Source organism: Sitophilus oryzae, unplaced genomic scaffold (genome assembly GCF_002938485.1).
Source record: "Sitophilus oryzae breed Bouriz unplaced genomic scaffold, Soryzae_2.0 scaffold_1356_pilon_pilon, whole genome shotgun sequence".
Lineage (NCBI taxonomy): Eukaryota > Metazoa > Arthropoda > Insecta > Coleoptera > Curculionidae > Sitophilus > Sitophilus oryzae.
In genome coordinates this window covers 259,854-283,054 of record NW_022146011.1, presented here as the reverse complement: position 1 = coordinate 283,054, position 23,201 = coordinate 259,854, and the positions used below count along the sequence as shown (strand labels likewise).

The 23,201-nt window shown below is 32.4% G+C and overlaps 3 protein-coding genes across 3 annotated transcripts; 2 read left to right on the top strand and 1 right to left on the bottom strand.

The window, feature by feature from the left end:
* Positions 1 to 1,286: 1,286 nt before the first annotated feature.
* Positions 1,287 to 2,595, top strand: LOC115875217. The gene is made up of 3 exons (XM_030890625.1): positions 1,287 to 1,678; positions 1,735 to 1,798; positions 1,857 to 2,595. The coding sequence occupies exons 1-3, from the start codon at positions 1,380 to 1,382 to the stop codon at positions 2,004 to 2,006; spliced, it is 513 nt and encodes a 170-aa protein (XP_030746485.1). The 5' UTR covers positions 1,287 to 1,379; the 3' UTR covers positions 2,007 to 2,595.
* LOC115875216 (islet cell autoantigen 1) lies at positions 2,594 to 4,585 on the bottom strand. Its single transcript, XM_030890624.1, has 5 exons — positions 4,244 to 4,585; positions 4,016 to 4,189; positions 3,749 to 3,958; positions 3,396 to 3,695; positions 2,594 to 3,346 (listed from the first exon to the last, which is right to left on the bottom strand). The coding sequence occupies exons 1-5, from the start codon at positions 4,468 to 4,470 to the stop codon at positions 2,926 to 2,928; spliced, it is 1,332 nt and encodes a 443-aa protein (XP_030746484.1). The 5' UTR covers positions 4,471 to 4,585; the 3' UTR covers positions 2,594 to 2,925.
* Positions 4,586 to 5,214: 629 nt separating this feature from the next.
* LOC115875215 (regulator of MON1-CCZ1 complex) lies at positions 5,215 to 18,539 on the top strand. The gene is made up of 10 exons (XM_030890623.1): positions 5,215 to 5,283; positions 5,344 to 5,736; positions 5,793 to 5,999; positions 6,951 to 7,180; positions 8,966 to 9,122; positions 9,227 to 9,396; positions 11,171 to 11,509; positions 11,566 to 11,736; positions 17,213 to 17,381; positions 18,366 to 18,539. The coding sequence occupies exons 2-10, from the start codon at positions 5,358 to 5,360 to the stop codon at positions 18,431 to 18,433; spliced, it is 1,890 nt and encodes a 629-aa protein (XP_030746483.1). The 5' UTR covers positions 5,215 to 5,283; positions 5,344 to 5,357; the 3' UTR covers positions 18,434 to 18,539.
* The last annotated feature ends 4,662 nt before the right edge of the window (positions 18,540 to 23,201 follow it).

Here is a 23,201-nt window from a genome sequence, read left to right as displayed (position 1 = left end):
TACGGTATAATTCTTACGTAAAATGTAAATAACATTAGACCAATTAAAACAAAGAAATATGAATTTCTTAGTATTTTAGTAACACCTTTATTCTTAAAACTTAATTATGTATTATGCAAATATACCAATTTTATTGTTATTTTATTCATATTGTATTCAGCCATCACTTAAATATTTGATATTAATTTGGTATTATAAATAATCAATACTATTCATTAAAAATTACTGAACAAATATATGTTATGCTTAACATACATTATATATTATCAAACAAAAACACATTCTTCTTTTAAACTGTATCAGTCTTGTCTTTACAAAAATCTTTTTTAAAATTTGAACTCAAAATAATAATCTTTTCATGATCTCTAATACACATATTCTTTATTTTTCCCTAGATCATAATACCTACTTACGTGTTTGAATCTATCGAAGCTGAACCAGCAACACTTGGAGTGAAGATTCCACAATATGAATAAAATAAACATAATTGTCCAGTTTTCATTAATACCATCATGGGAGAATATTATTTTTAAATTTATTAAAAATATTTTCAATAAAATTCTCTTGATTTATAACTCGTTACCCACTTTTCTTGCTCTTCCGGACACTTTAGGCTGCCTAGTATAATAACTATCCTTAGTAACTATCCTTTCCACCAGGAACACAACAAAGATGAGGCATAGCACCAAAAACACACTCCACTTAAGCTTTATTGATGAATTGTTAGAGTCTTAAAAACACACACAAAAATCACGATAAGTAAAAAATGTATGGGCACTTTTAGGTTAAATCACTTACACAACATGTAATTTTTAAAATTTCTATTTTTTTATGCGAAACCGAGAGTGACCATATATCTGGTAGTAGTTTATGTCACTTCAACACCAAAATAATTCGTTTTTTGCACTACAATAATAAATAATACCAAAAATCAAAGAGTTAAAACCAAAAATCAACCGACAAAATATGAAACGGAATCTAACCCAATATCTAAGTATGTACAGCTGATGAAGCAAACAAAAGTCCGCCCGTAGGCTGATCTTTTAATAGAAGGCACTGCTTTAGCATTTCAGTTCAAATGACTCGTGTATTGTTGGTTGCATAACAATCAACAAAATTTAAAATCTTTTAACGATTAACTATTTAGAACAAAAATAATTTAAATTAATAGTCCCAAATCCTTTTTCTCGATTTACAATGCCAATTTAACCGTTTAATTTATTATAATTAGTAATTCTTAAATCAAATTTAATGCAGTTGAAATGAAATAAATTCATGACATTTGATATTCATTTGTTTCGCGACGCTTTTGTACAATTTGTCGTTAATTTACGAGAGATCGCGTTCCTTTTATTTATACAAAATCCTGCATTCTCCCGATGGACAAAATGATCGAAACGCATCACTACGATGCCGTATTCGGCGTGTTCAAGAAGCAGGAACCGGTCATCGAGCAGAAAACGCAAGAGCTCGAAAACAAAAATGCCGAATACGCGGAAGCCGTGAAGAGTTTACAGAAGGCCAAACAGGAAGTGTTCGACGCCGAAGAGATACAGTCCCAAATCAAGTGGAAATTACACGAAAAATTTCAGCTGGTCAATACGGACCGGGCGCAGTTGGGGTTTCACGTAAACAATCTCAACGATAAGTCCGTTAAAACCGACAGAACCACGAGAATGTAAGTGATAGGTATATTAATTTATTTTATATTTGATAACAAATCCTTTGTTCTAGCGAAAAGCAAATCAAATTTAGCGAGCATATCTTAACGAAAATAAAGAACGAAGATTTACGTATGGTTAGTTAATTTTTAATTAGCGTACTTTCATTATTATTGATTACTTGTTGTTTTGTAGGATTCAGAAATGCTAAAAAAGTTAACTGATGATTTTTACGAACAAATAGAGTCATGTAAAGCAGATATAAACGACGAAAATCGTGAAATGGATAAGCTCAAAGCAGCCATGTTTCAGTATCGCGAATATAAAGTACCGCGTCAAAATTAGACGTCGAATTCGTATATAATTCCTTTGTTTTATATGTTCATAAGTTAGTGTAGATATATGCACAGGTTTATAATAAAAACTACCTAAATTGCTGGTAAATACCGTATGATCGAAAAAAGACGGCGTCCAGTTGGCTTGGAAATGACAATTGATGACATTTCCCATATAATTTTACATATAAAATGACAGCGATCTTCATTTCTTGGCCATCGCTGACGCCGTTTTTATTCAATCCTTTGATTCAATCATACACGGTATTTATTTGAAGAAAAGACATTTTTCAAGAGATTTTAGTTCAAATGACTCGTGTATTGTTGGTTGCATAACAATCAAGAAAATTTAAAATTTTTGCAACGATTAACTATTCAGAACAAAAAAATAATTTAAATTAACAGTCCCAATGGTCTTAAATCCTTTTTCTCTATTTACGTTACCAATTTAACCATTTAAATTATTGTAATTGGTTGCTTTTAAATCATAGACAACTTTATACAGTTAAAATGAAATAAATTCCCATTTTTTGTGTTCATAAGTTAGTGCAGCTATTTGGATTATGCACAGGTTTATAATAAAAACTACGTAAACTGCTGGTAAATATTTATTTAAATTATATTTTTATATGTGTACTGTTACAATCTATATAAACAGAAAAAAAACACAGTGTATATAACTATAAAAACAAATATTTTCTATATCTAATATAACCTGAAAACCTTCGGGCATATTTATTAAAAATTACACTTAAAAAATTAATCTTTGGAATGTTACGACTAGACTGTGCAAAATAAATCAAAATCACAAGTGAACGGAATACGATTTAAAACTAAAAATAACGTCCTATAGTATAATATATTCTGGGCGAAATCAAGCTAACAAAATAATTTTTCTCATATTATAGTTGTACATTATTTTGGGTTACTTATGCCCTATCACCGGCCATGTTATTTTCGGTGACTTCCTGAGCTAGAGGATCTAATTCGGCGAATAAACTCAACCAAGACATCTGACTCTCTGTCTTACCTTTACTCTTGCCTAAACTACTGCTCGTAACAGGCTTTTTACCCACAATTTCATCAGCTTTAACAGGTTTTTCAAAGTCAAAATTAAGTCCCGCTTCGTTCTGCATCATCAGGTTCGAAGGCATAAAATTGGCACTGCCTGAAAACAAACCAAAGAAATTTTCCGCCGGTCTACCTAGATCTAGATCAATTAAGGCTGAACTTGGTTTAGCTTCTTTTGGTTCTAACAGACCGAAATTTGAGGCAGGTGCACTAAAATCTTCACCCAGTAAGTTCATTACAGATTCGGTTTCGTTGTTTGGAGGTAGGTTTGATTTTTCCCTACAAAAATTAACTTTAAAATGAACCCATTTATAAAATATTCACTCACTTATCATTTAATATACCGTTCCCGAGTTGGTCATTTGGTTTATCAGTTTTATCGCTATACTCGGCATTGAAGAAGGTGTTTCTATCTTTGTCTGTATCTAAGTTATCTTTCTTCTCAGTGGTTTCATTTTTATCTACAGTTTTCAAAGGAGATTCAACAAGTTCTGTAACTATACTATAATCGTACGGTTCAACTTTGCCAAGTTTTACGGCGGCTAGAGTTAGGGTTTCTGAGGCTTTTGTTGCGAATGCCTGTAAGGCATTCTGGTAAGGAACTAGGGCATGGGAGAACATGTTGCACCTAAAAAAATATTTTTTTGATACCACATTAACAAATGATTAAATACCACTAACCTTGCTGCTGCTAATAAATCTACTTTTTGCAGACACGCCAACGTATACCTATCAAATTTAGTCTTACTAGTTTTTACATATGACTGAGCTTTTCTGAACTTCTCCAAGCCGTATCCTGTATCAGGATCTAACTGGCTCGAGGCAGATTTCATCCAACTCAGAGCTGCTCGGTACTCTGTCCTTGCTTTTTCCATTTCTGATACAGTTATCCTACAAATTTAAAGCATAATATAGTGGATAAAGTATGTATTATTTGATAAAAAGCACCTAGTATCAGAGACAGCTTGTCCTCGAAAGGTTTCTACTTCGTGATGGAGTCTTAATAAAGGTGGCCTGACTGTGAGCCTTTGATGACCTGTATAAGCTAGTGCTTTTCCCGCTGTAGTCATCAGTTGACTGGCATTAGCGTTCTTCTCGTTTTTACCACATTCTTTGAGGTATCTGTTAAAAAAAATCATGTAAAGTTATACACACTAAAATAACAAAAAATCTGACCTTCCCAAGGTATTTTCTTCCTGAGCTAAGAAACATAATTTCTCCTGGTACAAATCTATAATTCTCTGGAGATGAATACACGTCTCGTTAATGGATTTGAATAGTTCTAGTTTTGCATCTAGTTCAGCGTCTGAAGAGACTATACAGTCGTCTTCTTTGCCTCCTAGTTTCCTTAAAACGCTTTTCTTGGTTACCCAGAACTGGTGTTGCATATTGTTAGGCAACATCGTCCATATGTGGAAATAATACTGGAAATGTTATCTTTTAACTTATTAATAGAGGAAAATTATTGATAAACCTCAAAAAAACTGAAAATTGAGGACGTCTGACGTCAAATTATTCGGAATTGAATTGTCAAATGGCAGAAAACAAAAGTCCCTAAGAAAAATTTGTGTGTCTAGCGGTCCGTTAATCGGGTCCGTAAAATAAATTAATTGTTCGGTTATATAAAACAAAGCTTTAAAAATATTGAACTATTATTCAAAAAGGGGTTAATCACCGCAACCTTACAGATCTATTGTGTCTCCAGGTCTCCATTTCTTAAGTTATAACTCATTATACAGTCTCAGGGCTTTGACAAAAGCCAGTTACAGTTCTCCATCTCCGATATCAGTCGTACCAAAGTTTATAAATGGTTGTCGACTCGGCGCATTCAGTGATGATATGATCTCGTGTTTCCCATTTTCCCCACAGAAAATGAGAATTTTCTTTGCCTAATTTGCTTAGCTTCTCTAGGCATTCTTTGACCAACTTCGAATTGATGGTTATTGAGTTGATCGTTTTTAATGCTGCTTGGCTATCGGATAGTAGTTATTCTTAAGATTTTTTATACAAAATATCAATCATTTTGTTTGCAAAATTTGACACCCAGATTCTGTATAAAAACGGACAATTAATTTATTTTATTTATCCGTTTAGCGAAGGATCAGCAACGCCCAAAAACGTAAGTCCCTAAAAAAGTTAGGTTATGTGTTTTGTTTACAAATTATCTGTCAAAATATGTTTTGTTTTTGGGATTATTCCTAGATTTTATTTGATAAGTAATCAAAAGTTTTTATGTTTTATTCTTTCTAGTTGATTTAATTTCTTTCTCATTGTAGTTTAACTAGCAAAAATGGCCGAAACCAACCATTCAGACTGTTATTTAGAATTATCCTCAGATCCCATTCGTTTTGAGGCTGTGAATCAGTTGACTAATGTTTTTTTCGATGACTCCAATAAAGATGTGTTTGCAGTTCGATCTGGTGGGGTAATGGGAGTTGTTGTAAAAGGCCCAAAAGGGACGAAGCCCTTAAATTTTCGCATGGAAGACCGAGGCACTGTATTGTCAATTAAATTCTCGTTAGATCATAAAATTTTAGCTGTTCAGAGGGTCAGCAATTCAATAGAATTGATGAATTTCAGTGACGAGACTTTAGATTCTGAGTATTCAGTTAGTTGTAAAAAGAACTCTAATATATTGGGATTTGTTTGGTCTTTTTTAAACGAATTAGGTTTGTTAAGGTTTTAAGTTTTAAAGTATATATTTATTATCTTCTTCATTTTTTAGCTATTGTTACAGATCATGGTATCGAACTTTATAGTGTTATACCAGGAAAAAAGTCATTTAAACAGTTAAAAACCATATCGGCTACAGTACAATGGTTTGTATGGTGCCCCGCTAACAAAATAGCTATTCTAGCTTCTGCACATGGTTCACAATTACAACCAGTTGCTATTAAGCAAGGCTCCATAAATAAATTACCCAAAGTTGAAAGTATGTAGTTAGATATACAGGGTCCTGCAACAGATCCTATAAAAAAGAACAGGAATTTTGTTTTAAAAGTTGTAACAAACACCCTGTATGTTATTGCGTTTTTGGCTGCATCCTTAATTACTTTACATAGTTCTAAGATATTATTAAATTTGTTTTGATAATTTCAGATGTATAAATAAATATATGAAAAAAATATATATTTTTGGAAAATTTTGGCATGTGTCAAATTTTTAAATATTTCCAGCAACTGAACCAAAAGCATTTTCGGGTACACTAATGCTGCTAATTTGTTAACGGTGACCTAGAGATTCAAAGCGTGAATAAAAATTAAATACAACTGAACGTGGGAACACAGCGAACGCAAGAAGCACTCTCAACATCGCGATCTTTTCCTTATTGAGTTCGTTCGTGCGCGCTCGGCTCGCTTGGTTCGTTCGGACCAAAATGCTCTAGTGAGTACGCACCTTTATATTTAAGAAAGTTTGACGTGGAATTTTGAACAGCCTGTATGATTTAATATTACGAAATTTATAGCAAGGTAAGGACCAACTATAATTAATACCTAGTATAGTTTTGATTCTAGGGCATTTCTTATATTTTTAATAATTTTTTTTTTAAAAAGGTTGAAAAATGTATTTTTTTATTTATTAAAGTCTCTGAAACTACCAAAATAAATTTAATAATATCTTAGGATAATATAAAGTGATCAGAAAGGATGCCAAAAATGCACTAATACACAGGGTGTTCTATTAAAAAAAAATCATATTGATCCACTCACACATTTTTGAGCCGCCCCGTAGAAGTTAAAATATTTTCCTGAAATACATGGAAGTACACTTTAGGTTTGTACTGAAACAAAATTTCTAAGTTTTTTATAATAGGTGCTAAAGATGCTGGACGCACTGTTGCAAGACCCTGTATATTAAAAAGATATTAACCATAATTTTGTAGCCGAGTCGGGACGTATGGCATTAGAACGCGATGTAACATTAGCCACTCTATACAGTACGCCGGTACTTCTAATTTTAAGACACCAAAGTGGCCCCCAAACTGCGGAAGTCCACGTGCATATGTTGAACGGTGCTGGACAAGCACCCGTTAAATCGCACGTGTTAAAGTTGGGACTGTCCGGACGATTTGCTATAAATCTAGTGGACGATTTAGTACTAGTACACCATCAGGTAAAACTCATTATTAAGCGTTATTTGGTTGTACTTTAAGTCTCTGCTTGATTTTCATGCGTCCGTTATCCGTTGATACGATGGTACGACGGCGCTCTTACTGGTCATATGGCGTTTTCGCGCCACTTTCCATCTGTAAATGTTTTACTCCAGCCCGTCAACGGAGAAAGATCGTACGATAACGGACGTTTTGACACTTTTTTGACAAATTTAATCTAACCATAGATAAAGGAAATAAATTTAGATTGGAATGCCTTTGGGAATGCCCTTTGAATAAGAAGACTAAGGAAGGAGCATAATGCTATCCATGTATTCATGCATGGTGGGCGGAAAAGCCGCCATAAAAGCTCTCTAGGGTGGGGATCCTTGACAGTTCTGTTTGACGATTCATTTGACACATTTGAATTTGATTTGAAATTTTGTGGATTTGTCAGTCTTTACGGAGCTTATTTTATGTTATTTATTATTTATTCTACTACTGATAGTTGTATAAAGGTAGTAAATCTAGATGGAAATTGTGGCAGAACTTGAATTAACAGTGACACTATCGCGATTTATCGAAAAAGACTCTAAAATAGTTGGTTGTGTAGCGTGCGGTAGATCTCGGCAAAAATTGAGTGAAATAATGGAACAACTTTTCGCTAGTAAGTGACTATATAATATACATACGTGTAGTAAATCGATCATTTATGAAATTCACTTAAATTAACTAAATTATATATTTTTCTTGCATTTTAGCTTTTATTTATTACTTGTCAAAGATTAGATGTCAAAGAATTTAGATACGTTAATTTGACTTACCTGCTTCAGTAGCGTATCGGATGTTTGTGTTAATAAATACTTATTATAACTTATCTATTTTTATTAGAATTATATATTTTTATAACAATTTTAATAACTACCAACATTTATTCACAACGTAAAATAAAACAACAAATTATTGAGTCTACCCCACGTCTACCCTACATCATAGTTTTACATTTTTTAAATAAAATTATAACGACACTGATAAACCGGAATTTAAGTCGGCCATATTTGAGGCCCATCGCGGTGTACCTAAGATTTTTGATATGCTCCTTCCTTAGTCTTCTTATTCAAAGGGAATGCCTGTGAAAATTTTGGGCGAAATTATTTTGTGTCGCGACCGTTGTACGCGATCTGGCGCTGCTATAGCGGTTGCTAAGAACAACGGCAAACAAAAACAGAAATCATTTTCTCTTGTCAAATTCAGAATCTTCAAAAATTATAAAAGCTTTCAATATCTCAACATGATCTCAACCGCTCTCATTGAAAAAAATCCGAAAAGTGTTTAAAGCGTCCATTTTCAATGTAATTATTGCTATCTTGTGAGTTTAATTTAAGTTTTATTTACTCAAACCCGTGATAATTGTAAAAAAGTGGCATTAAAAATTTAAAAAGCTGCGCTGTGAACTGTGAACTGCAAAAACCATCGTGGATCGTGGCATAACGTCGGTTTCCGATGTCTCATAGGTGTTTCATACATGTCCTTATATAAAATAAAGTTTCTTGTATGCAACACACTGTATTTTATTTATAAAATTAAAAGAAAATAATAATAAATTTGAATAAATAATATTTGGCGATATAATTCCGGAAAAAGCCGAACCGCTCCGAAATTTTCAAAAGCTTTGGGTCGCGACCGTTACAAGAATAACGCCAAACAGTGTTTACATTGTCCTTATGGCCACTCTCCAATCTAAACTTGTTTCATTTATCTATTAATCTCATTTTCATTTATCTAATCTCATATTTCTATGATTCTAGGCTTCAAGAAGCTCTCAGCTGTTTGATATAGCTTTGCCTGGCGAAAGCGACGGTAGTGTAAAGTACCACACGCCCATAGCACCAGCGAAATCGTTTAAACCGACCAGTATAGTCTTGCCCGGATTGGTCGAGTCCGAAGCGCATATTTGTGAACTTTGTATCCTTTGTTACACATTTTTTACAAGCCCTACAATTTACTAATATCTCTTGAGACTGTAAGATTAATATTTATTTGATAAATTTTCTTAACGCTACATTAAGATTCCCCAAATTGGGTGGTTTTTCAGCCGAATATTGTGATAGATGCTAAACTAGGATGCTTGTGGCATATATCGATTTGTTTAGAAGAGTTGTGCGATCAGATCAAAGATTTGGGTGTTTGTACGCAACTAGCACTGAAAAGAAGTGATGGTAAACCTGTTTTATTAAAGGTAAGTAAAAGGTTTTTACAAATAACAGTTGAAGATCTTACTGTTTTTTTTTAAATAACGGTTGAAAGTTAATTTTCCTGTTATTTTAAAATAACAGTTGGAAATCATACTGTTATTTAAAAATAATAGTTGAAACTATTAATGTTATTTTATAATAACATTTGAAAAAGTCTTGCGTATATTTAAAATAACAGTTGAAAATCATGCTGTTATTTTAAAGTAACAGTTGCAAATTTGACTGCTTTTTAAAATAACAGTTGGAAATCATACTGTTATTTAAAAATAATAGTTGAAACTATTAATGTTATTTTATAATAACATTTGAAAAAGTCTTGCGTATATTTAAAATAACAGTTGAAAATCATGCTGTTATTTTAAAGTAACAGTTGCAAATTTCACTGCTTTTTAAAATAACAGTTGGAAATCATACTGTTATTTAAAAATAATAGTTGAAACTATTATTGTTATTTTATAATAGTAGTTGAAAGTCTTGCTGTTATTTAAAATAACAGTTCAAAATCTTACTGTCATTTTAAAATAACAGTTAGAAATCTTATTGTTTTTTTCTTATAAATAAAAGTTGTAAATCATACTGTTATTTTAAAGTAACAGTTACAAATTTTACTGATATTCTAAAGTAACAGTTGAAAATCTTACTGTTTTTTTAAATCTATTTCTTTTTAAATAACAGTTGGAAGTCTTACTGTTATTTTAAAGTAACTTATTGTTATTTTAAAATATCAGTTGCCAAATTTTACTGATATTCTAAAATAATAGTTATTTTACAATATCAGTTGGAAAGCATACTGTTATTTAAAAATAATAGTTCAAAATATTACTGTTATTCTATAGCTGTCATTTATAATAACAGTTGGATGTCTTGCTGATATTTAAAGTAGCAGTTCAAAATATTACTGTTATTTTACACTAACAGTTAGAAATCTTACTGTTTTTTTTTATAAATAACAGTTGCAAATTTTACTGTTATTTTAAACTGACAGTTGTAAATCATACTGTTATCTTAAAGTAACAGTTGCGAATTTGACTGTTATTTTAAAATAACAGTTGGAAATCATACTGTTATTTAAAAATACTAGTTGGAAATATTGTTATTTTGTAATAACAGTTGGAAGTCTTGCTGTTATTTAAAATAACAGTTAGAAATTTTATTGTTTTTTATAAATAACAGTTGTAAATCATACTGTTATTTTAAAGTAACTGTCGCAAATTTAACTGTTATTCTAAAATAACATATGAAAATCTTACTGTTCTTTTAAATTTATTTCTTTTTAAATAACAGTTGGAAGTCTTACTGTTATTTTAAAGTAACCTATTATTTTAAAATATCAGTTGGAAATCTTATTGTTATTTTAAAGTAATAGTTGTAAATCTTACTGTTATTTTAAATCAACAGGTTTAGAGAAAGAAACAGTTTTTACAAATGACAGTTGGAAATCTTACCCTTTTTTAAACTAACAGCGTAAAATAACAGGTTTCTATTATTTATTATAACATTCTACACAGTATATAGTAAATAAAAACAAAGTATATTTTAATAATGATTTTTTGTATATTTGTGTATTTTTAATTTATTTATTTTTACATTGTGACTTAATAATCCTTGTTAAGGGCATCGTGATATTATAACTGTTATTTTTGGAAGCGACTTTGAACTATTTTTTATAAATAACAGTTGTTAAATAACACATATTTCAATAATAACCGGTGCTAATCCACTTGAGGTGATCTCTGTTTATTATTATTTCATTTCTAGCTACTTTTGGACACAATAACTCAAGATAAACCTCCTCTAGAGAAACTAAACGAATCGTTTAACCACATCAATTTCGTTTATCGCGACTGGGCGGAAAACGAATTGCAGAGCACCTTGGCATCGTCACCGCCCAGTGTACCTCTTCCCGAATCAAAAACCAATAACCAACCCAGAGTGTTCATCGACCAGAACTGTATGACCGAGGAAATCTTCCAGAAAATCAACTCGGAAGACGATCTGACGAAAACCGAACGAATCCTCACGAGTTATTTGAGTTCTTTGGCCGAATACGGTATCAGTGCTCAATATAACCTCAATAAGTTACTGGTCACGACTTTGGTAAATTGTTATTGTTAGTGAACATTGTAATTTTTTTATTAAAATTTTTATTTCAGGCTAAGCAAGAGAAGTTTACAGCCTTGCAACAGCTGGTTCAATACGGGGTGATATCCGATTCAAAACCATTGGCTGTGTTTTTGCTGTCATTGGGAAATATGCATGCTTCATCCAACCAGATGGCGTTGGATATGTTGGCTAGACTTGATGCAAAAGAGGAAATTCAAGAGGTGAGATTTGATATGTTTAATATTCTATTGGCAAAACATTTTCCGATGCACGTCATCAATCATCGACATTGACACTAAAGTCTATGAACCTGACTAAATGAAATTTTGGTAAAAATCTTTAAATTTGTTGTATAATTTAAGATACCGAGCAGCTCTTCATTTTACTTTATAGAGCAAATGATTATAACAGATATTTTATTTATATTAAAGCTGCAAAAATTAGTTTAAACCGAATTTTATTATCGCTATGTCGGTCACATTGCGCCGTGTTCAGCAATGTTGCGCTGTATTATTTGACAATTATCCTAGTGTCGGTCACTATTTTGTATAATACAAGGCTGGGCTGAAAAATAATCGGCCTATGTAAGAAAATACAACTTTTTTCGGCAAAACTCAATTTATTTCTCAACGTAGTCCCCGTTAAGCTCTATACACTTTGTCCAACGATTCTCCAATTTTTCGATGCCCTTCGAACAATACGATTTTTCGAAGTCCTTAAAATAGGCCTCTGTCGCAGCGATGACCTCCCCATTTGGCTCAAATCTCTTACCACCGAGCCATTTTTCCAAGTCTGGAAACAGATAATAGTCGCTGGGCGCCAAATCTGGTGAGTATGGCGGATGAGGAACCAATTCGTAACGCAATTCATACAGTTTTGCCATTGCGACTGCACATTTATGCGCCGATGCGTTGTCCTGGTGGAAGAGCACTTTCTTCTTCGCTAAGTGCGGTCGTTTTTGCTTCAAATCGGCGTCGAATCGGTCCAGCAGCTTTGAGTAATATTCGCCGGTGATCGTTTTGCCCTTTTCAAGGTAATCGATATGAATAATACCGTGTTCATCCCAAAAAACTGTAGCCATGACCTTGTTGGCAGCCAGACACACCTTGGCTTTCTTTGGCTTTGACTCGCCCTGAGAAACCCACTGCTTTGACTGTTCCTTCGTCTCTGGCGTATTGTGATGGATCCAAGTTTCATCCACGGTTACAAAACGGCACAAAAAGTCCTTCTTATTGTGGTTAAACATTGCCAAACACTCCTTTGAAATTGTCACACGGTTTCGCTTGTTGTCGGCATTGAGCAAATGCGGCACCCATCACCCATCTGGCAGCGAGCTTCCTCATTCCCAAATATTCGTGCAATATATTTTCCACTCGTTCACGTGACATGCCCACAACCTCAGCAATTTCGCACACTCTTACCCGTCGATCGTCAAATACCATACCATGGATTTTATCGACCACTTCTGATGTGGTGACCTCTCTTGGACGGCCTGGACGCTCATCATCAAAAATTATCGTACGACCGCGTTTAAATTCGGCAGTCCAATATTTTATTGTTGATAACGAAGGTACAGAGTCCTCATACACATCACCCAGTTCGATTTTGATCTCATCGCGGTATTCGATTTTATTCATTTTTGTAAAAATGCAAAATCTGTTCGTGTTCAATCACTGTCAAGTACAAACTAAGTGACGCAGCTCGCTGAAAATTTGACAGAAGTCACTTGAAAGATAGTTTTTACGAAAAACAATTGCATTTGTTCCTAGCGCCGCCAACTCTTGCCGAGGCCGATTATTTCTCAGCCCAGCCTCGTATCGTGTTGTTGTTGAATCTTTGTGAGTAATTTTCGTTTTTTGCCTATTTTCATAGTGTTTTTTTAAAAATTGCACTTTTAAGCACAAACAGTTCTTTTAGGAACTAAATTTTCTAGATTTTGTATTGCATTTCTTGAAACTGTGTGTTGAAAATATGCTAAAGCATTTAAACAGTCAAATCAATGAGCTTGTAGTTTCCCTGACCACTCTCAAAGTTAGTTTTTATTAAATTCTGTGATTATTAGTTGTGTATTAATAGCAGCCTCTTACTTGTTATTACCACTTATGGCGTTAAAAGATGCACATCAAAGATGTACATCAATAAATAAATAATCCATAACGCTTATAATAATCTTCATAATGGGCTGGTTTTTGCCAATAAGTAAAATAAAGTACAAAAAAATTAAATCAATTAATTACTAAAATATTAGTTATTAAATTAAAAATAAAACGTAAAACTCTTTAAAAAATGATCATAAATATGTTGTTTGTCAGTTTTAAATTAAGATTCATCTCATAAATCCATCACAATTTGGCACCGCTGTCGCCATCGCTTATCACTCAAAGTTGATCACGTGTATCGGAAATTGTTTTGCGATTACCATAGAAATGTTTTATAAACATTTCTGAATAGATAAAAAGATAACACAGCCTTTGTGTAATTTTTTGTTTTGTTAGAAATGCAGATGTGACAATTAAGTGACGGCAAAATCACTTGATAGTTGATACGCTGCGTAAAGAAAACCGTGACTTATTACCACTTTTAGTGATATTTACCATTGCTAAAAGATCATTAAAAGTCAGGACAGTTTTTGAAATGAACCTTCTTTACGCGCGTTGGGAGTAAAAATTCAAGGCCGTGACACACCAGCTAGCGTCAGGAAAAGTGGTAACGATCGGAGGTTACGACGGAGCGTCGTAACTAGGGCCCTATGTGAGTTAGGGGGCTGAATCTCGGAATCTTTTCATGATATCTTGGCAACGTTTCGTGCACTACGAAACCAGAGAAGAACAATCGTAGAGAAGCGACAAAAACCGTCGGCACTATTGGAATAGGGGGGACCAAATTTTGTCACCTTCAAATTGGCGTACGTGACAGATAGCATGTTTATAGTAGTTTATGTTTATAGCTACACTGAGAGGAATTCAATGAAGGCAAAAGAAATAAGAAAAGCTGTACACTGAAAAAACATGTGTTCAGTAAAAAGTATATTAGAAATATTTAGGAATCATATTGAATAATAACTATCTTTTAAGATTTAACGGGTTTCCGCGATTTGTGACCGCGATTTCTAACCTATTCCTTTTAGAGAGACATTTTTAAATCCTATCTGATAATATTGTTTGCTTCGAAATTAATATTTGAAAGTGTGTTTTAAGTAAAACAATTTTAAGAAAAATTCTAATATTTATCAGCTGTTTATAATTATAATATTAAAGCTGTTTCATTAATATTTATCATTGGGGTGTTACAACAGCAAAATAAAACACTAATTCACCACAAGACACCAAAACACCTTACTTCTACAGTGCATCAAGCAGATTATTAAAAAACATAATATTATCTTTATAATATATGAGAACATACAGTACGTCTGCTGGATCTGTGTCTATGAAAGGAATGCGGACAAAAAACATTTAAATAAACAGCAATATATTTTATACGCCGACTTGACGGGTACGTCACCGCAAATCGCTCCGCCCACTCATTTTATTGGCTACTTGCAAATTTGTCGAATTTTTATTGATGGGACGCGTCGTCTATTTTTTTACGAAAAACATCGAGAGAATATCGTTTCCCCTCTCACGGATACCCCGTAGCTACAGAACGGAAAGACCTACTGTACGACACGTGTCCCTATGACAGTTTTGACGTAAAGCCGGGTTGTCACTGCGCGAAACTGTTTCGCGAAAATAGCCTCGCTTCGTGTATACTTCGTACTCAGCCCGAAACTCGTTTCGCGAATATGTTTCGAAGTGAGCTAGCGTCAGTTAGCAGGTGGATGACACTTCTTATGGGAGAACTGGCAATGTTTGAAAACTTGAATACAAGCGATTTTCTAGGAATCTTCCTTACCGATAAATTATTGACAAGAGTGACAGATAAAACCTTGACGTTCTTTCAGTATTCCAGTTCATCTCTTTTTCTTTCTAAAGTGTGCGTTGAAAGGAGACAAAAACAATTTTTGGTGACCCATAATTTGTTATTCGAACACCACTTTTCTCCTTGTCGGGTCGTTGACGTTGACCTGTCGCCATTTTATTTCTTTTGTTTACACGCTGCATTTTGCTTTGCAAATTTAATACATAAATTATTTAGGCAAATATATAGGTTTTTAATAAAACTCCTCGGACTAACGTGTAGGTAAGTGTTGATAATTTTTTGTTCATCTTAACATGCTCATTGTCGTTCTCCTGATTTTAGGTGACAGAAAAGGATCATCAAATCAAATTGAATTTTATATTTTCCTTCCTATTTATCCTTCCTAAATATCAACGAGATGAGCCATCGGAAGAAAGGGACCATAGTACAAAACAGAAAGGTGATCTTTTTTCTTTCCACTTCGGATATTGAAATTATTATATACTGTAGTCGTGTTCGGCATTATGCTCTGAGAAATATAGATAAACAAAGAACAACAGATATAAAGCATCCCAGAGGAAAAGAGAGGCAATACCTGTATGTACTCTCTCTGATATTTGTGAAAGTTACAGCAAAGTATTGTTGTAAATGTCATCTTTTTGATCGACCTGAAAACTTCGAGCAAAAAGATGACACTTTCAACAATACCCTGACAGATATCAGAGACGATACAGGTTTTTCCTCTCTTTTCCCCTGGAATACTTTTAATTTATTATTCTTTGTTTATCTAGATTTCTCAGAGCACTATGAACGAACTCAGCTTGTATGTTTGAAATAATCGTCCAGTTGGCTTAAAAATGATGATCGAAGACATTTCCCATATAATTTTACTTTCAAAATTATGATATATCTTTTATTTCTAAGCCATCTATGACGCCATTTTTTTCAGTTTTGTTGTAATTAATTTTGTCTCTTGATCTACTTGTAACATTATTCTTTTAATTTTATTAATTTATTGTGGTGAAATTAATTTCTGTTGTATATTTGATATTGATATTAAACATATTTTTAAAAAATGGTGTATTTTTTGTGGTTTTGTGTATGTCATAATTAAAAATAAATGAAGAAATAAATTTTTTTATCTTTTTAAACTTCCCGCCATGCGTGACAATTTAGTCCGTAGTTCCTACAAGCGAAATTGGGGGCGCTAGTAGCAGTAAACTTGTCAACAGTGTCAAATTTAAACGTCAATTTCACTTTCCAATATTTAGCAAGGCGCTCGCACTTCTTGTGTATGTGTTTTGTGTCAGTTAGTTTTCGTTCGTCCATCAAAAGAGCTTCGTCTTCCGTGTTGCTCGGAGTGTGAACGGGCATCGTGTGTTTCGCGCCAGAAATGGACCAAGAATCATTGTCTCGCGCAAACTGGCGGCTCACCACTTGTTTCCGCTTGGGGCCCGAAACGTATGTTCGTTGTCCTAAACACACTCGCGAAACATTTCGTTTACCCAGGGAGTATTTCGACAGACGACAGCCAAAAAATGTCACAAAATACAATTTTTCTGTGAACTAAAATTACAGACAGTAACTGTCACTGGCTCTGTTCTCAGAAGAATCCCTGACTAGTCAGCGCGTTTCTTATTGGTTGAAAGGTGTAGAAATCAGACTATCAATCAGGTTTCTACGCATTTTAACTAATGAGAAACGTGCTGACTAGTCAGGGATTTTTCTGAGAACAGACCTACTGTCGTGTATTTTCTCATTGGACAGACTTTACGGCATATAATATATTTTTTCCAGGTTTTGCTAAGCGAGGGTCAAGTTTTGTCAGCTTTAAAAATAGCAGACGACACTGCCCAACCAAGAAAATTTCTAAACGCTGCGAAAAACGCAGACGATTCCACTTTATTCCATTCGGTCATTTATTATTTCCGGAACAACCCAAATTTTGCAGCTAAACTTAAACAAGGTAACTTAAAAAATTGATTATTTCACCCCTTTGAATAAGAAGACTAAGGAAGGAGCATATCAAAAATCTTAGGTGCACCGCGATGGGCCTCAAATATGGCCGACTTAAATTCCGGTTTATCAGTGTCGTTCTAATTTTATTTAAAAAATGTAAAACTATGATGTAGGGTAGACGTGGGGTAGACTCAATAATTTGTTGTTTTATTTTACGTTGTCAATAAATGTTGGTAGTTATTAAAATTGTTAAAAAATATATAATTCTAATAAAAATAGATAAGTTATAATAAGTATTTATTAACACAAACATCCGATACGCTACTGAAGCAGGTAAGTCAAATTAACGTATCTAAATTCTTTGACATCTAATCTTTAACAAGTAATAAATAAAAGCTAAAATGCAAGAAAAATATATAATTTAGTTAATTTAAGTGAATTTCATAAATGATCAGTTTACTACACGTATGTATATTATATAGTCACTTACTAGCGAAAAGTTGTTCCATTATTTCACTCAATTTTTGCCGAGATCTACCCCACGCTACACAACCAACTATTTTAGAGTCTTTTTCGATAAATCGCGATAGTGTCACTGTTAATTTAAGTTCTGCCACAATTTCCATCTAGATTTACTACCTTTATACAACTATCAGTAGTAGAATAAATAATAAATAACATAAAATAAGCTCCGTAAAGACTGACAAATCCACAAAATTTCAAATCAAATTCAAATGTGTCAAATGAATCGTCAAACAGAACTGTCAAGGATCCCAACCCTAGAGAGCTTTTATGGTCGCTTTTCCGCCCACCATGCATGAATACATGGATAGCATTATGCTTCTTCCTTAGTCTTCTTATTCAAAGTTTCACCCAATAAGATACGATGTCATAAAGTATGCAACCAATATTATACCGAATCCTATATGTGTTGTAGGATTTAGCGTGTTGTTAGTTGCATACTTAATGATCTTTTTTTGTTTTTTTTTAGATGACAGAGTTGTCAGCTATATTAACGAATACAATGTGATATTTAGCGATTGTGATACAGATAAATAATTTAAAAAAAAATGTATTAGTGTAAAGATTTTTTTTTTCAGTATTACTTATAAGGTGCAATAAAATTGAGATTTCTGATTATATTTAATTAGAGAAATCTATAATTTTAATATTTTGTATATTTATTAAAAAAAAGAGGAAGGAAGGAGTATACAGGGTTGTTCACCACATACGACACGGAGTGTTGTAGCTAAACGATTAGATTTTTGCAAATTGTATGTTTTGGGTTCGTTGAAGGACTGTTAGAGCTACAATTTAAAAATATTTTTACAAGAAACAGTGTCCCAAATAAATAAAAAATATAAAAATTGTATTTTTTTAAATGGAACACCCTGTATATTATTACGTTTTTACGATTAAAACAAAGGTAAATTTGATTAAGGTTTATTACACTTAAACCTTACCGTTTTTGAAATATTTTCAATTTTGTGAAATTGCAGTCAAAATTTTAAGGCTTCATTTCTCCAAAGGTATCAAAGTTTTTAATATTAAATATTTACTGAAGTATATTTATTGATCAGTTATTGTGTTGCAATAATAAAAATAATACTACCTCATACAGAGTGTGTAAAAATTTATTTTAAATACTTACTAGCTTTAAACGGCAATCACTTGTTTAATTTAATCGGAACACCTAATATATTTTATGAGAATCAGATGCCCAATTTAATTGTCTATCAAACTGTATTATACCATTTTCTACTTATCTCTTCAAGTTTTCATAGAAAATGTATTTTCTTATAATTTATACCTCATTTATACCCATGGAAATTGACATTTTAGATTATTTTTAAAGATGTAACAAATGTTTAAAGAGTACATATACTAATATTGTTTACAACTTAAAAATTTTATTTAATTTTTTTACGAATTCTTATTTATAACAACCGAGACGTTCATTTTCATAACTTATTGTTATATTGATTTCTGATTCAAATCCACATTTATTTAGAGTAATTTATTAACTAACACAAATAAGTATGTAATTAATTAATATTTGGGCGGAAATAATGGTGGTATACTCTTTTATAAAGATTTAAATAGTTTTCTTTTTGTATACAAATGGGCTGTATACAAATATTTTATCGTTTTTAGCACCTGTACATTTTGCACAATTGTTGCTTTGAAAACAATCTAAAATGTCAATATTCCATGAGTAGGCATGGGGACACTTGAGCCCAAAATTTTTCCCTAAATTTAGGGAAAAATTTTGGGCTCAAGTTCCCCCATGCATGTAAATCTTATAACATGGGTTATATGTAAATTCCCTAAATCTACTGATTTTTAGATTTGGCAACGTCGCATTTCTCTAAACACACGGCAACAGTGTAACCACCCGATCATCTGTCAAATACCTTACGTCTGTATTTGTATCTGCATCTGTATCTGTACCTGTATCTGTATCTGTATCTGTTTGCTGTCTGTTTGCTGTATTTTGCTGTGTGTTTGCTGTCTGTTTGCTGTATTTTGCTGTATTTTGCTGTCTGTTTGCTGTCTGTTTGCTGTATTTTGCTGTGTGTTTGCTGTATTTTGCTGTGTGTTTGCTGTCTGTTTGCTGTGTTTTGCTGTCTGTTTGCTGTGTGTTTAGAGAAATGCGACGTTGCCAAATCTAAAAATCAGTAGATTTAGGGAATTTACATATAACCCATGTTATAAGATTTACATGCATGGGGGCACTTGAGCCCAAAATTTTTCCCTAAATTTAGTGAAAAATTTTGGGCTCAAGTGTCCCCATGCCTACTTCCATGGGTATATAAATATGAGTAAATAATAAATGAAGTCCAAATTATAAGAAAATGCATTTTCTACGAAACTTGAAGCGATAGGCAAAAAATGGTAAAAATTTCTATACCTATGTGGCGGATTCATCTCTCCAAAAAATCCTATATGGGTATTTCGCCACTGCACTGCAAGAAAATCTACAAAATAAAATAGTTATTTTTTGTAAAAAATGGTATAATACAAGTTGATAGACAATTAAGTTGTGCATCTAATTCTCCTAAAACATGGAATGTTCTATTTAAATTAAACAAGTTATTGCCGTTTAAAGCTAGAAATTATTTAAAATACATTTTTAGACACTCTGAATGAGGTAGTATCATTTTTATTATTGCAATACAATAACTGATCAATAAATAAACTTCAGTAAATATTTAGTATGAAACATTTTAATACCCTTGGAGAAACGAAGCCTTAAAATTTTTACTGCAATTTCACAAAATTGAAAATATTTCAAAAACGGTAAGGTGTGATAAACATTAATAAAATTTAGATTTATTTTAATCATAGAAACTAAAAATGTAATACTATGAATCAAGTCTTTTCTTAAAACTAATTTTTGGGCAGGTTTGGTTACAGTTTGGGGTCGGAACCTTTGGTGTTACAATAGCAAAATAAAACACTAAATCACTAAAATACACTAAAACGCTTTACTTTTGCACTGGACGCGCGTTTCGCTAACAATGTTAGCATCGTCAGTGTGGTGATTTAGTGTTTTATTTTGCTAGGTTCATTCTGTTTGTAGTTTTTTCTTTTATTCAATGGTTTTAATAAATAAAACACCTGGTTATAAAGATACATTTATTATTTGCAACGTGTCCACAATAAGTAGATAATTTATCGATTTCATCATGATGATAATAACAAAAAAGGAAAGAGAACAATAAGAATCGAAAAGACATTTTATCATACTAAATCTCCTAAGTGACTATATTTAAATTAAACTAATATATACAAAATAAAAATCTATTGTCACACTCAAGGTTTGTGCAAGAAATAATAAAGCATCAAACAGTCAGTTTTTTTCTCGAAAAATTTCTTGTCGCGTTGATATAAATTATTATTTTTTTCCTAAATAAACGAATATAAACAAAACGTTAATTTAATTTCTAAAGGAATATAAACTGAGGACTAGAAACAGTATACAAATAAAAACATACAAGATAATAGTAAAAATAATATTATAAACAAAAAAAAAACACAAAAGAGTAGTAGTGATGTTTTTTGGAAAATTTGAAAAACGTAAAAGTATTGCACAATTAAATTTAATCAGAAGATGATATTAAGAGAAATAAAGAACAACTGTACACATTTTTTTTGTTTCTAAATATTACATAAAGAACTATACATAGGGGGAGGGGTTGTGTCTAAATGTGTTCACATATACATTTAAAACATTTTATTCACTTCAAACAACCGTTTTCTTTTGTTGAATTTGTCGAATTTAAATATACAAAAATAATTTTTGTGTTAGTGTCCCACATAAAAAGATTTCTTTGTTCTAAAATAATGTATTTTGTTTTGAAATTTTAATATACCTCGCAGAATACCGTGGTCACAGAAGTTACAGTAAGTTTCGGCTTCTTTGAAGTATACAGGGTCGCTGTTATGTATGGAAACGGTCGATTATTAGCTAAAATATAGGAGGTATCGCCAAGAACAGTTAACCTAATAGCACTGCCCATTCAGCCAAAAGTGTCTGCCAGGTGCATGCGAAAACTCCTCGCTTTGTGACGTCACTGTAGTCCTTGTCATGGTTATTAGTCCTTATCCGGCAACCAATAATACACACACGTGCATTATTGGTTGCCGGATGCCAAACGTTCATTACTTAGTTTATTTATTTAAACACATATGTATGCATTCACAATCCACAACACAAAATGAACGTATTTATACACTCTATAGCTCTAAAAACTTTAAAAACACCTTTTTCACATTTAAAATTGACAAAATAATTAACTCAAAATTTCTCAGCTGTTATTTTTATAAGTTTACCATAGGCAACTAATAATACACACTATCATGACAAGGACTACTATGACGTCACAACTGTCAGCTGAAGCGCGGGAAGAGGCGAACGTACGTCTTATGGGGATGAGCAATCCTATTAGTTTACCGTTTTTAGGTATCGCATAAATTTAATACAAAAGTTATATGATTTTTAAATATCTATTAGCGAGTAATAAATTTAAGTACACAGGGTCGGTCATAAAGTCGTGGCACATAACAGTTTCATTTTTTTAAATAGTATATTATTGCATATTTCAATTTTTACTTCAATTCTAAGCAGAAATCGAATTACACACAATGTACCTCCAACCAACCGTTTCCGAGTTATTGACGTTCAATTATTCAATTCAAAAGTACAGTACATTAAAAAAATGCTTTGCGCGGCGCGGCGCAGCCGGTATGAACGCACCTTAACGTTTTATTTTTTACTAAATTTTATTGTGGTTGAGTTTATGTGTGACACTGAAACTGTGTAGTTAATTTTCAATATTATTCACTCTTAATTGTTTCTGTATATTCACAAACCGATTTTACCCAAGTATTTCCGAAACATCCTAATTTTTTTTATTATTGAGCCGAATTCTATCTAAACACACTTTCTTTTTCATTATTCCAATAAATTTTCCTATTATTTTTTTTTGTTTTTCGTTAAAACTAAAGAGAAATAATACATTTATTTATATATACAAAACTTCTACATCAACCGCAAAAAAAAAAAACGTTTTTTTTCCTCGCAATACACATGCGTTAAAACAACCAATCGGATGATAGAGAGTAATATATAGTCTTAATAGTGCGAAACTATAAAACATTAACAATTTTTTCGGTATACACGTATTAAAATAAATATGGCAGAGGTGGATAGGATAAACATATACATATATTTTATCCGTTTTAGAACCTATTTGTTTAACTGGATAGATATTGCTCGCTTAGACTCGATCTATATGAACAAAAAAGTGCTTTTAACAAACGA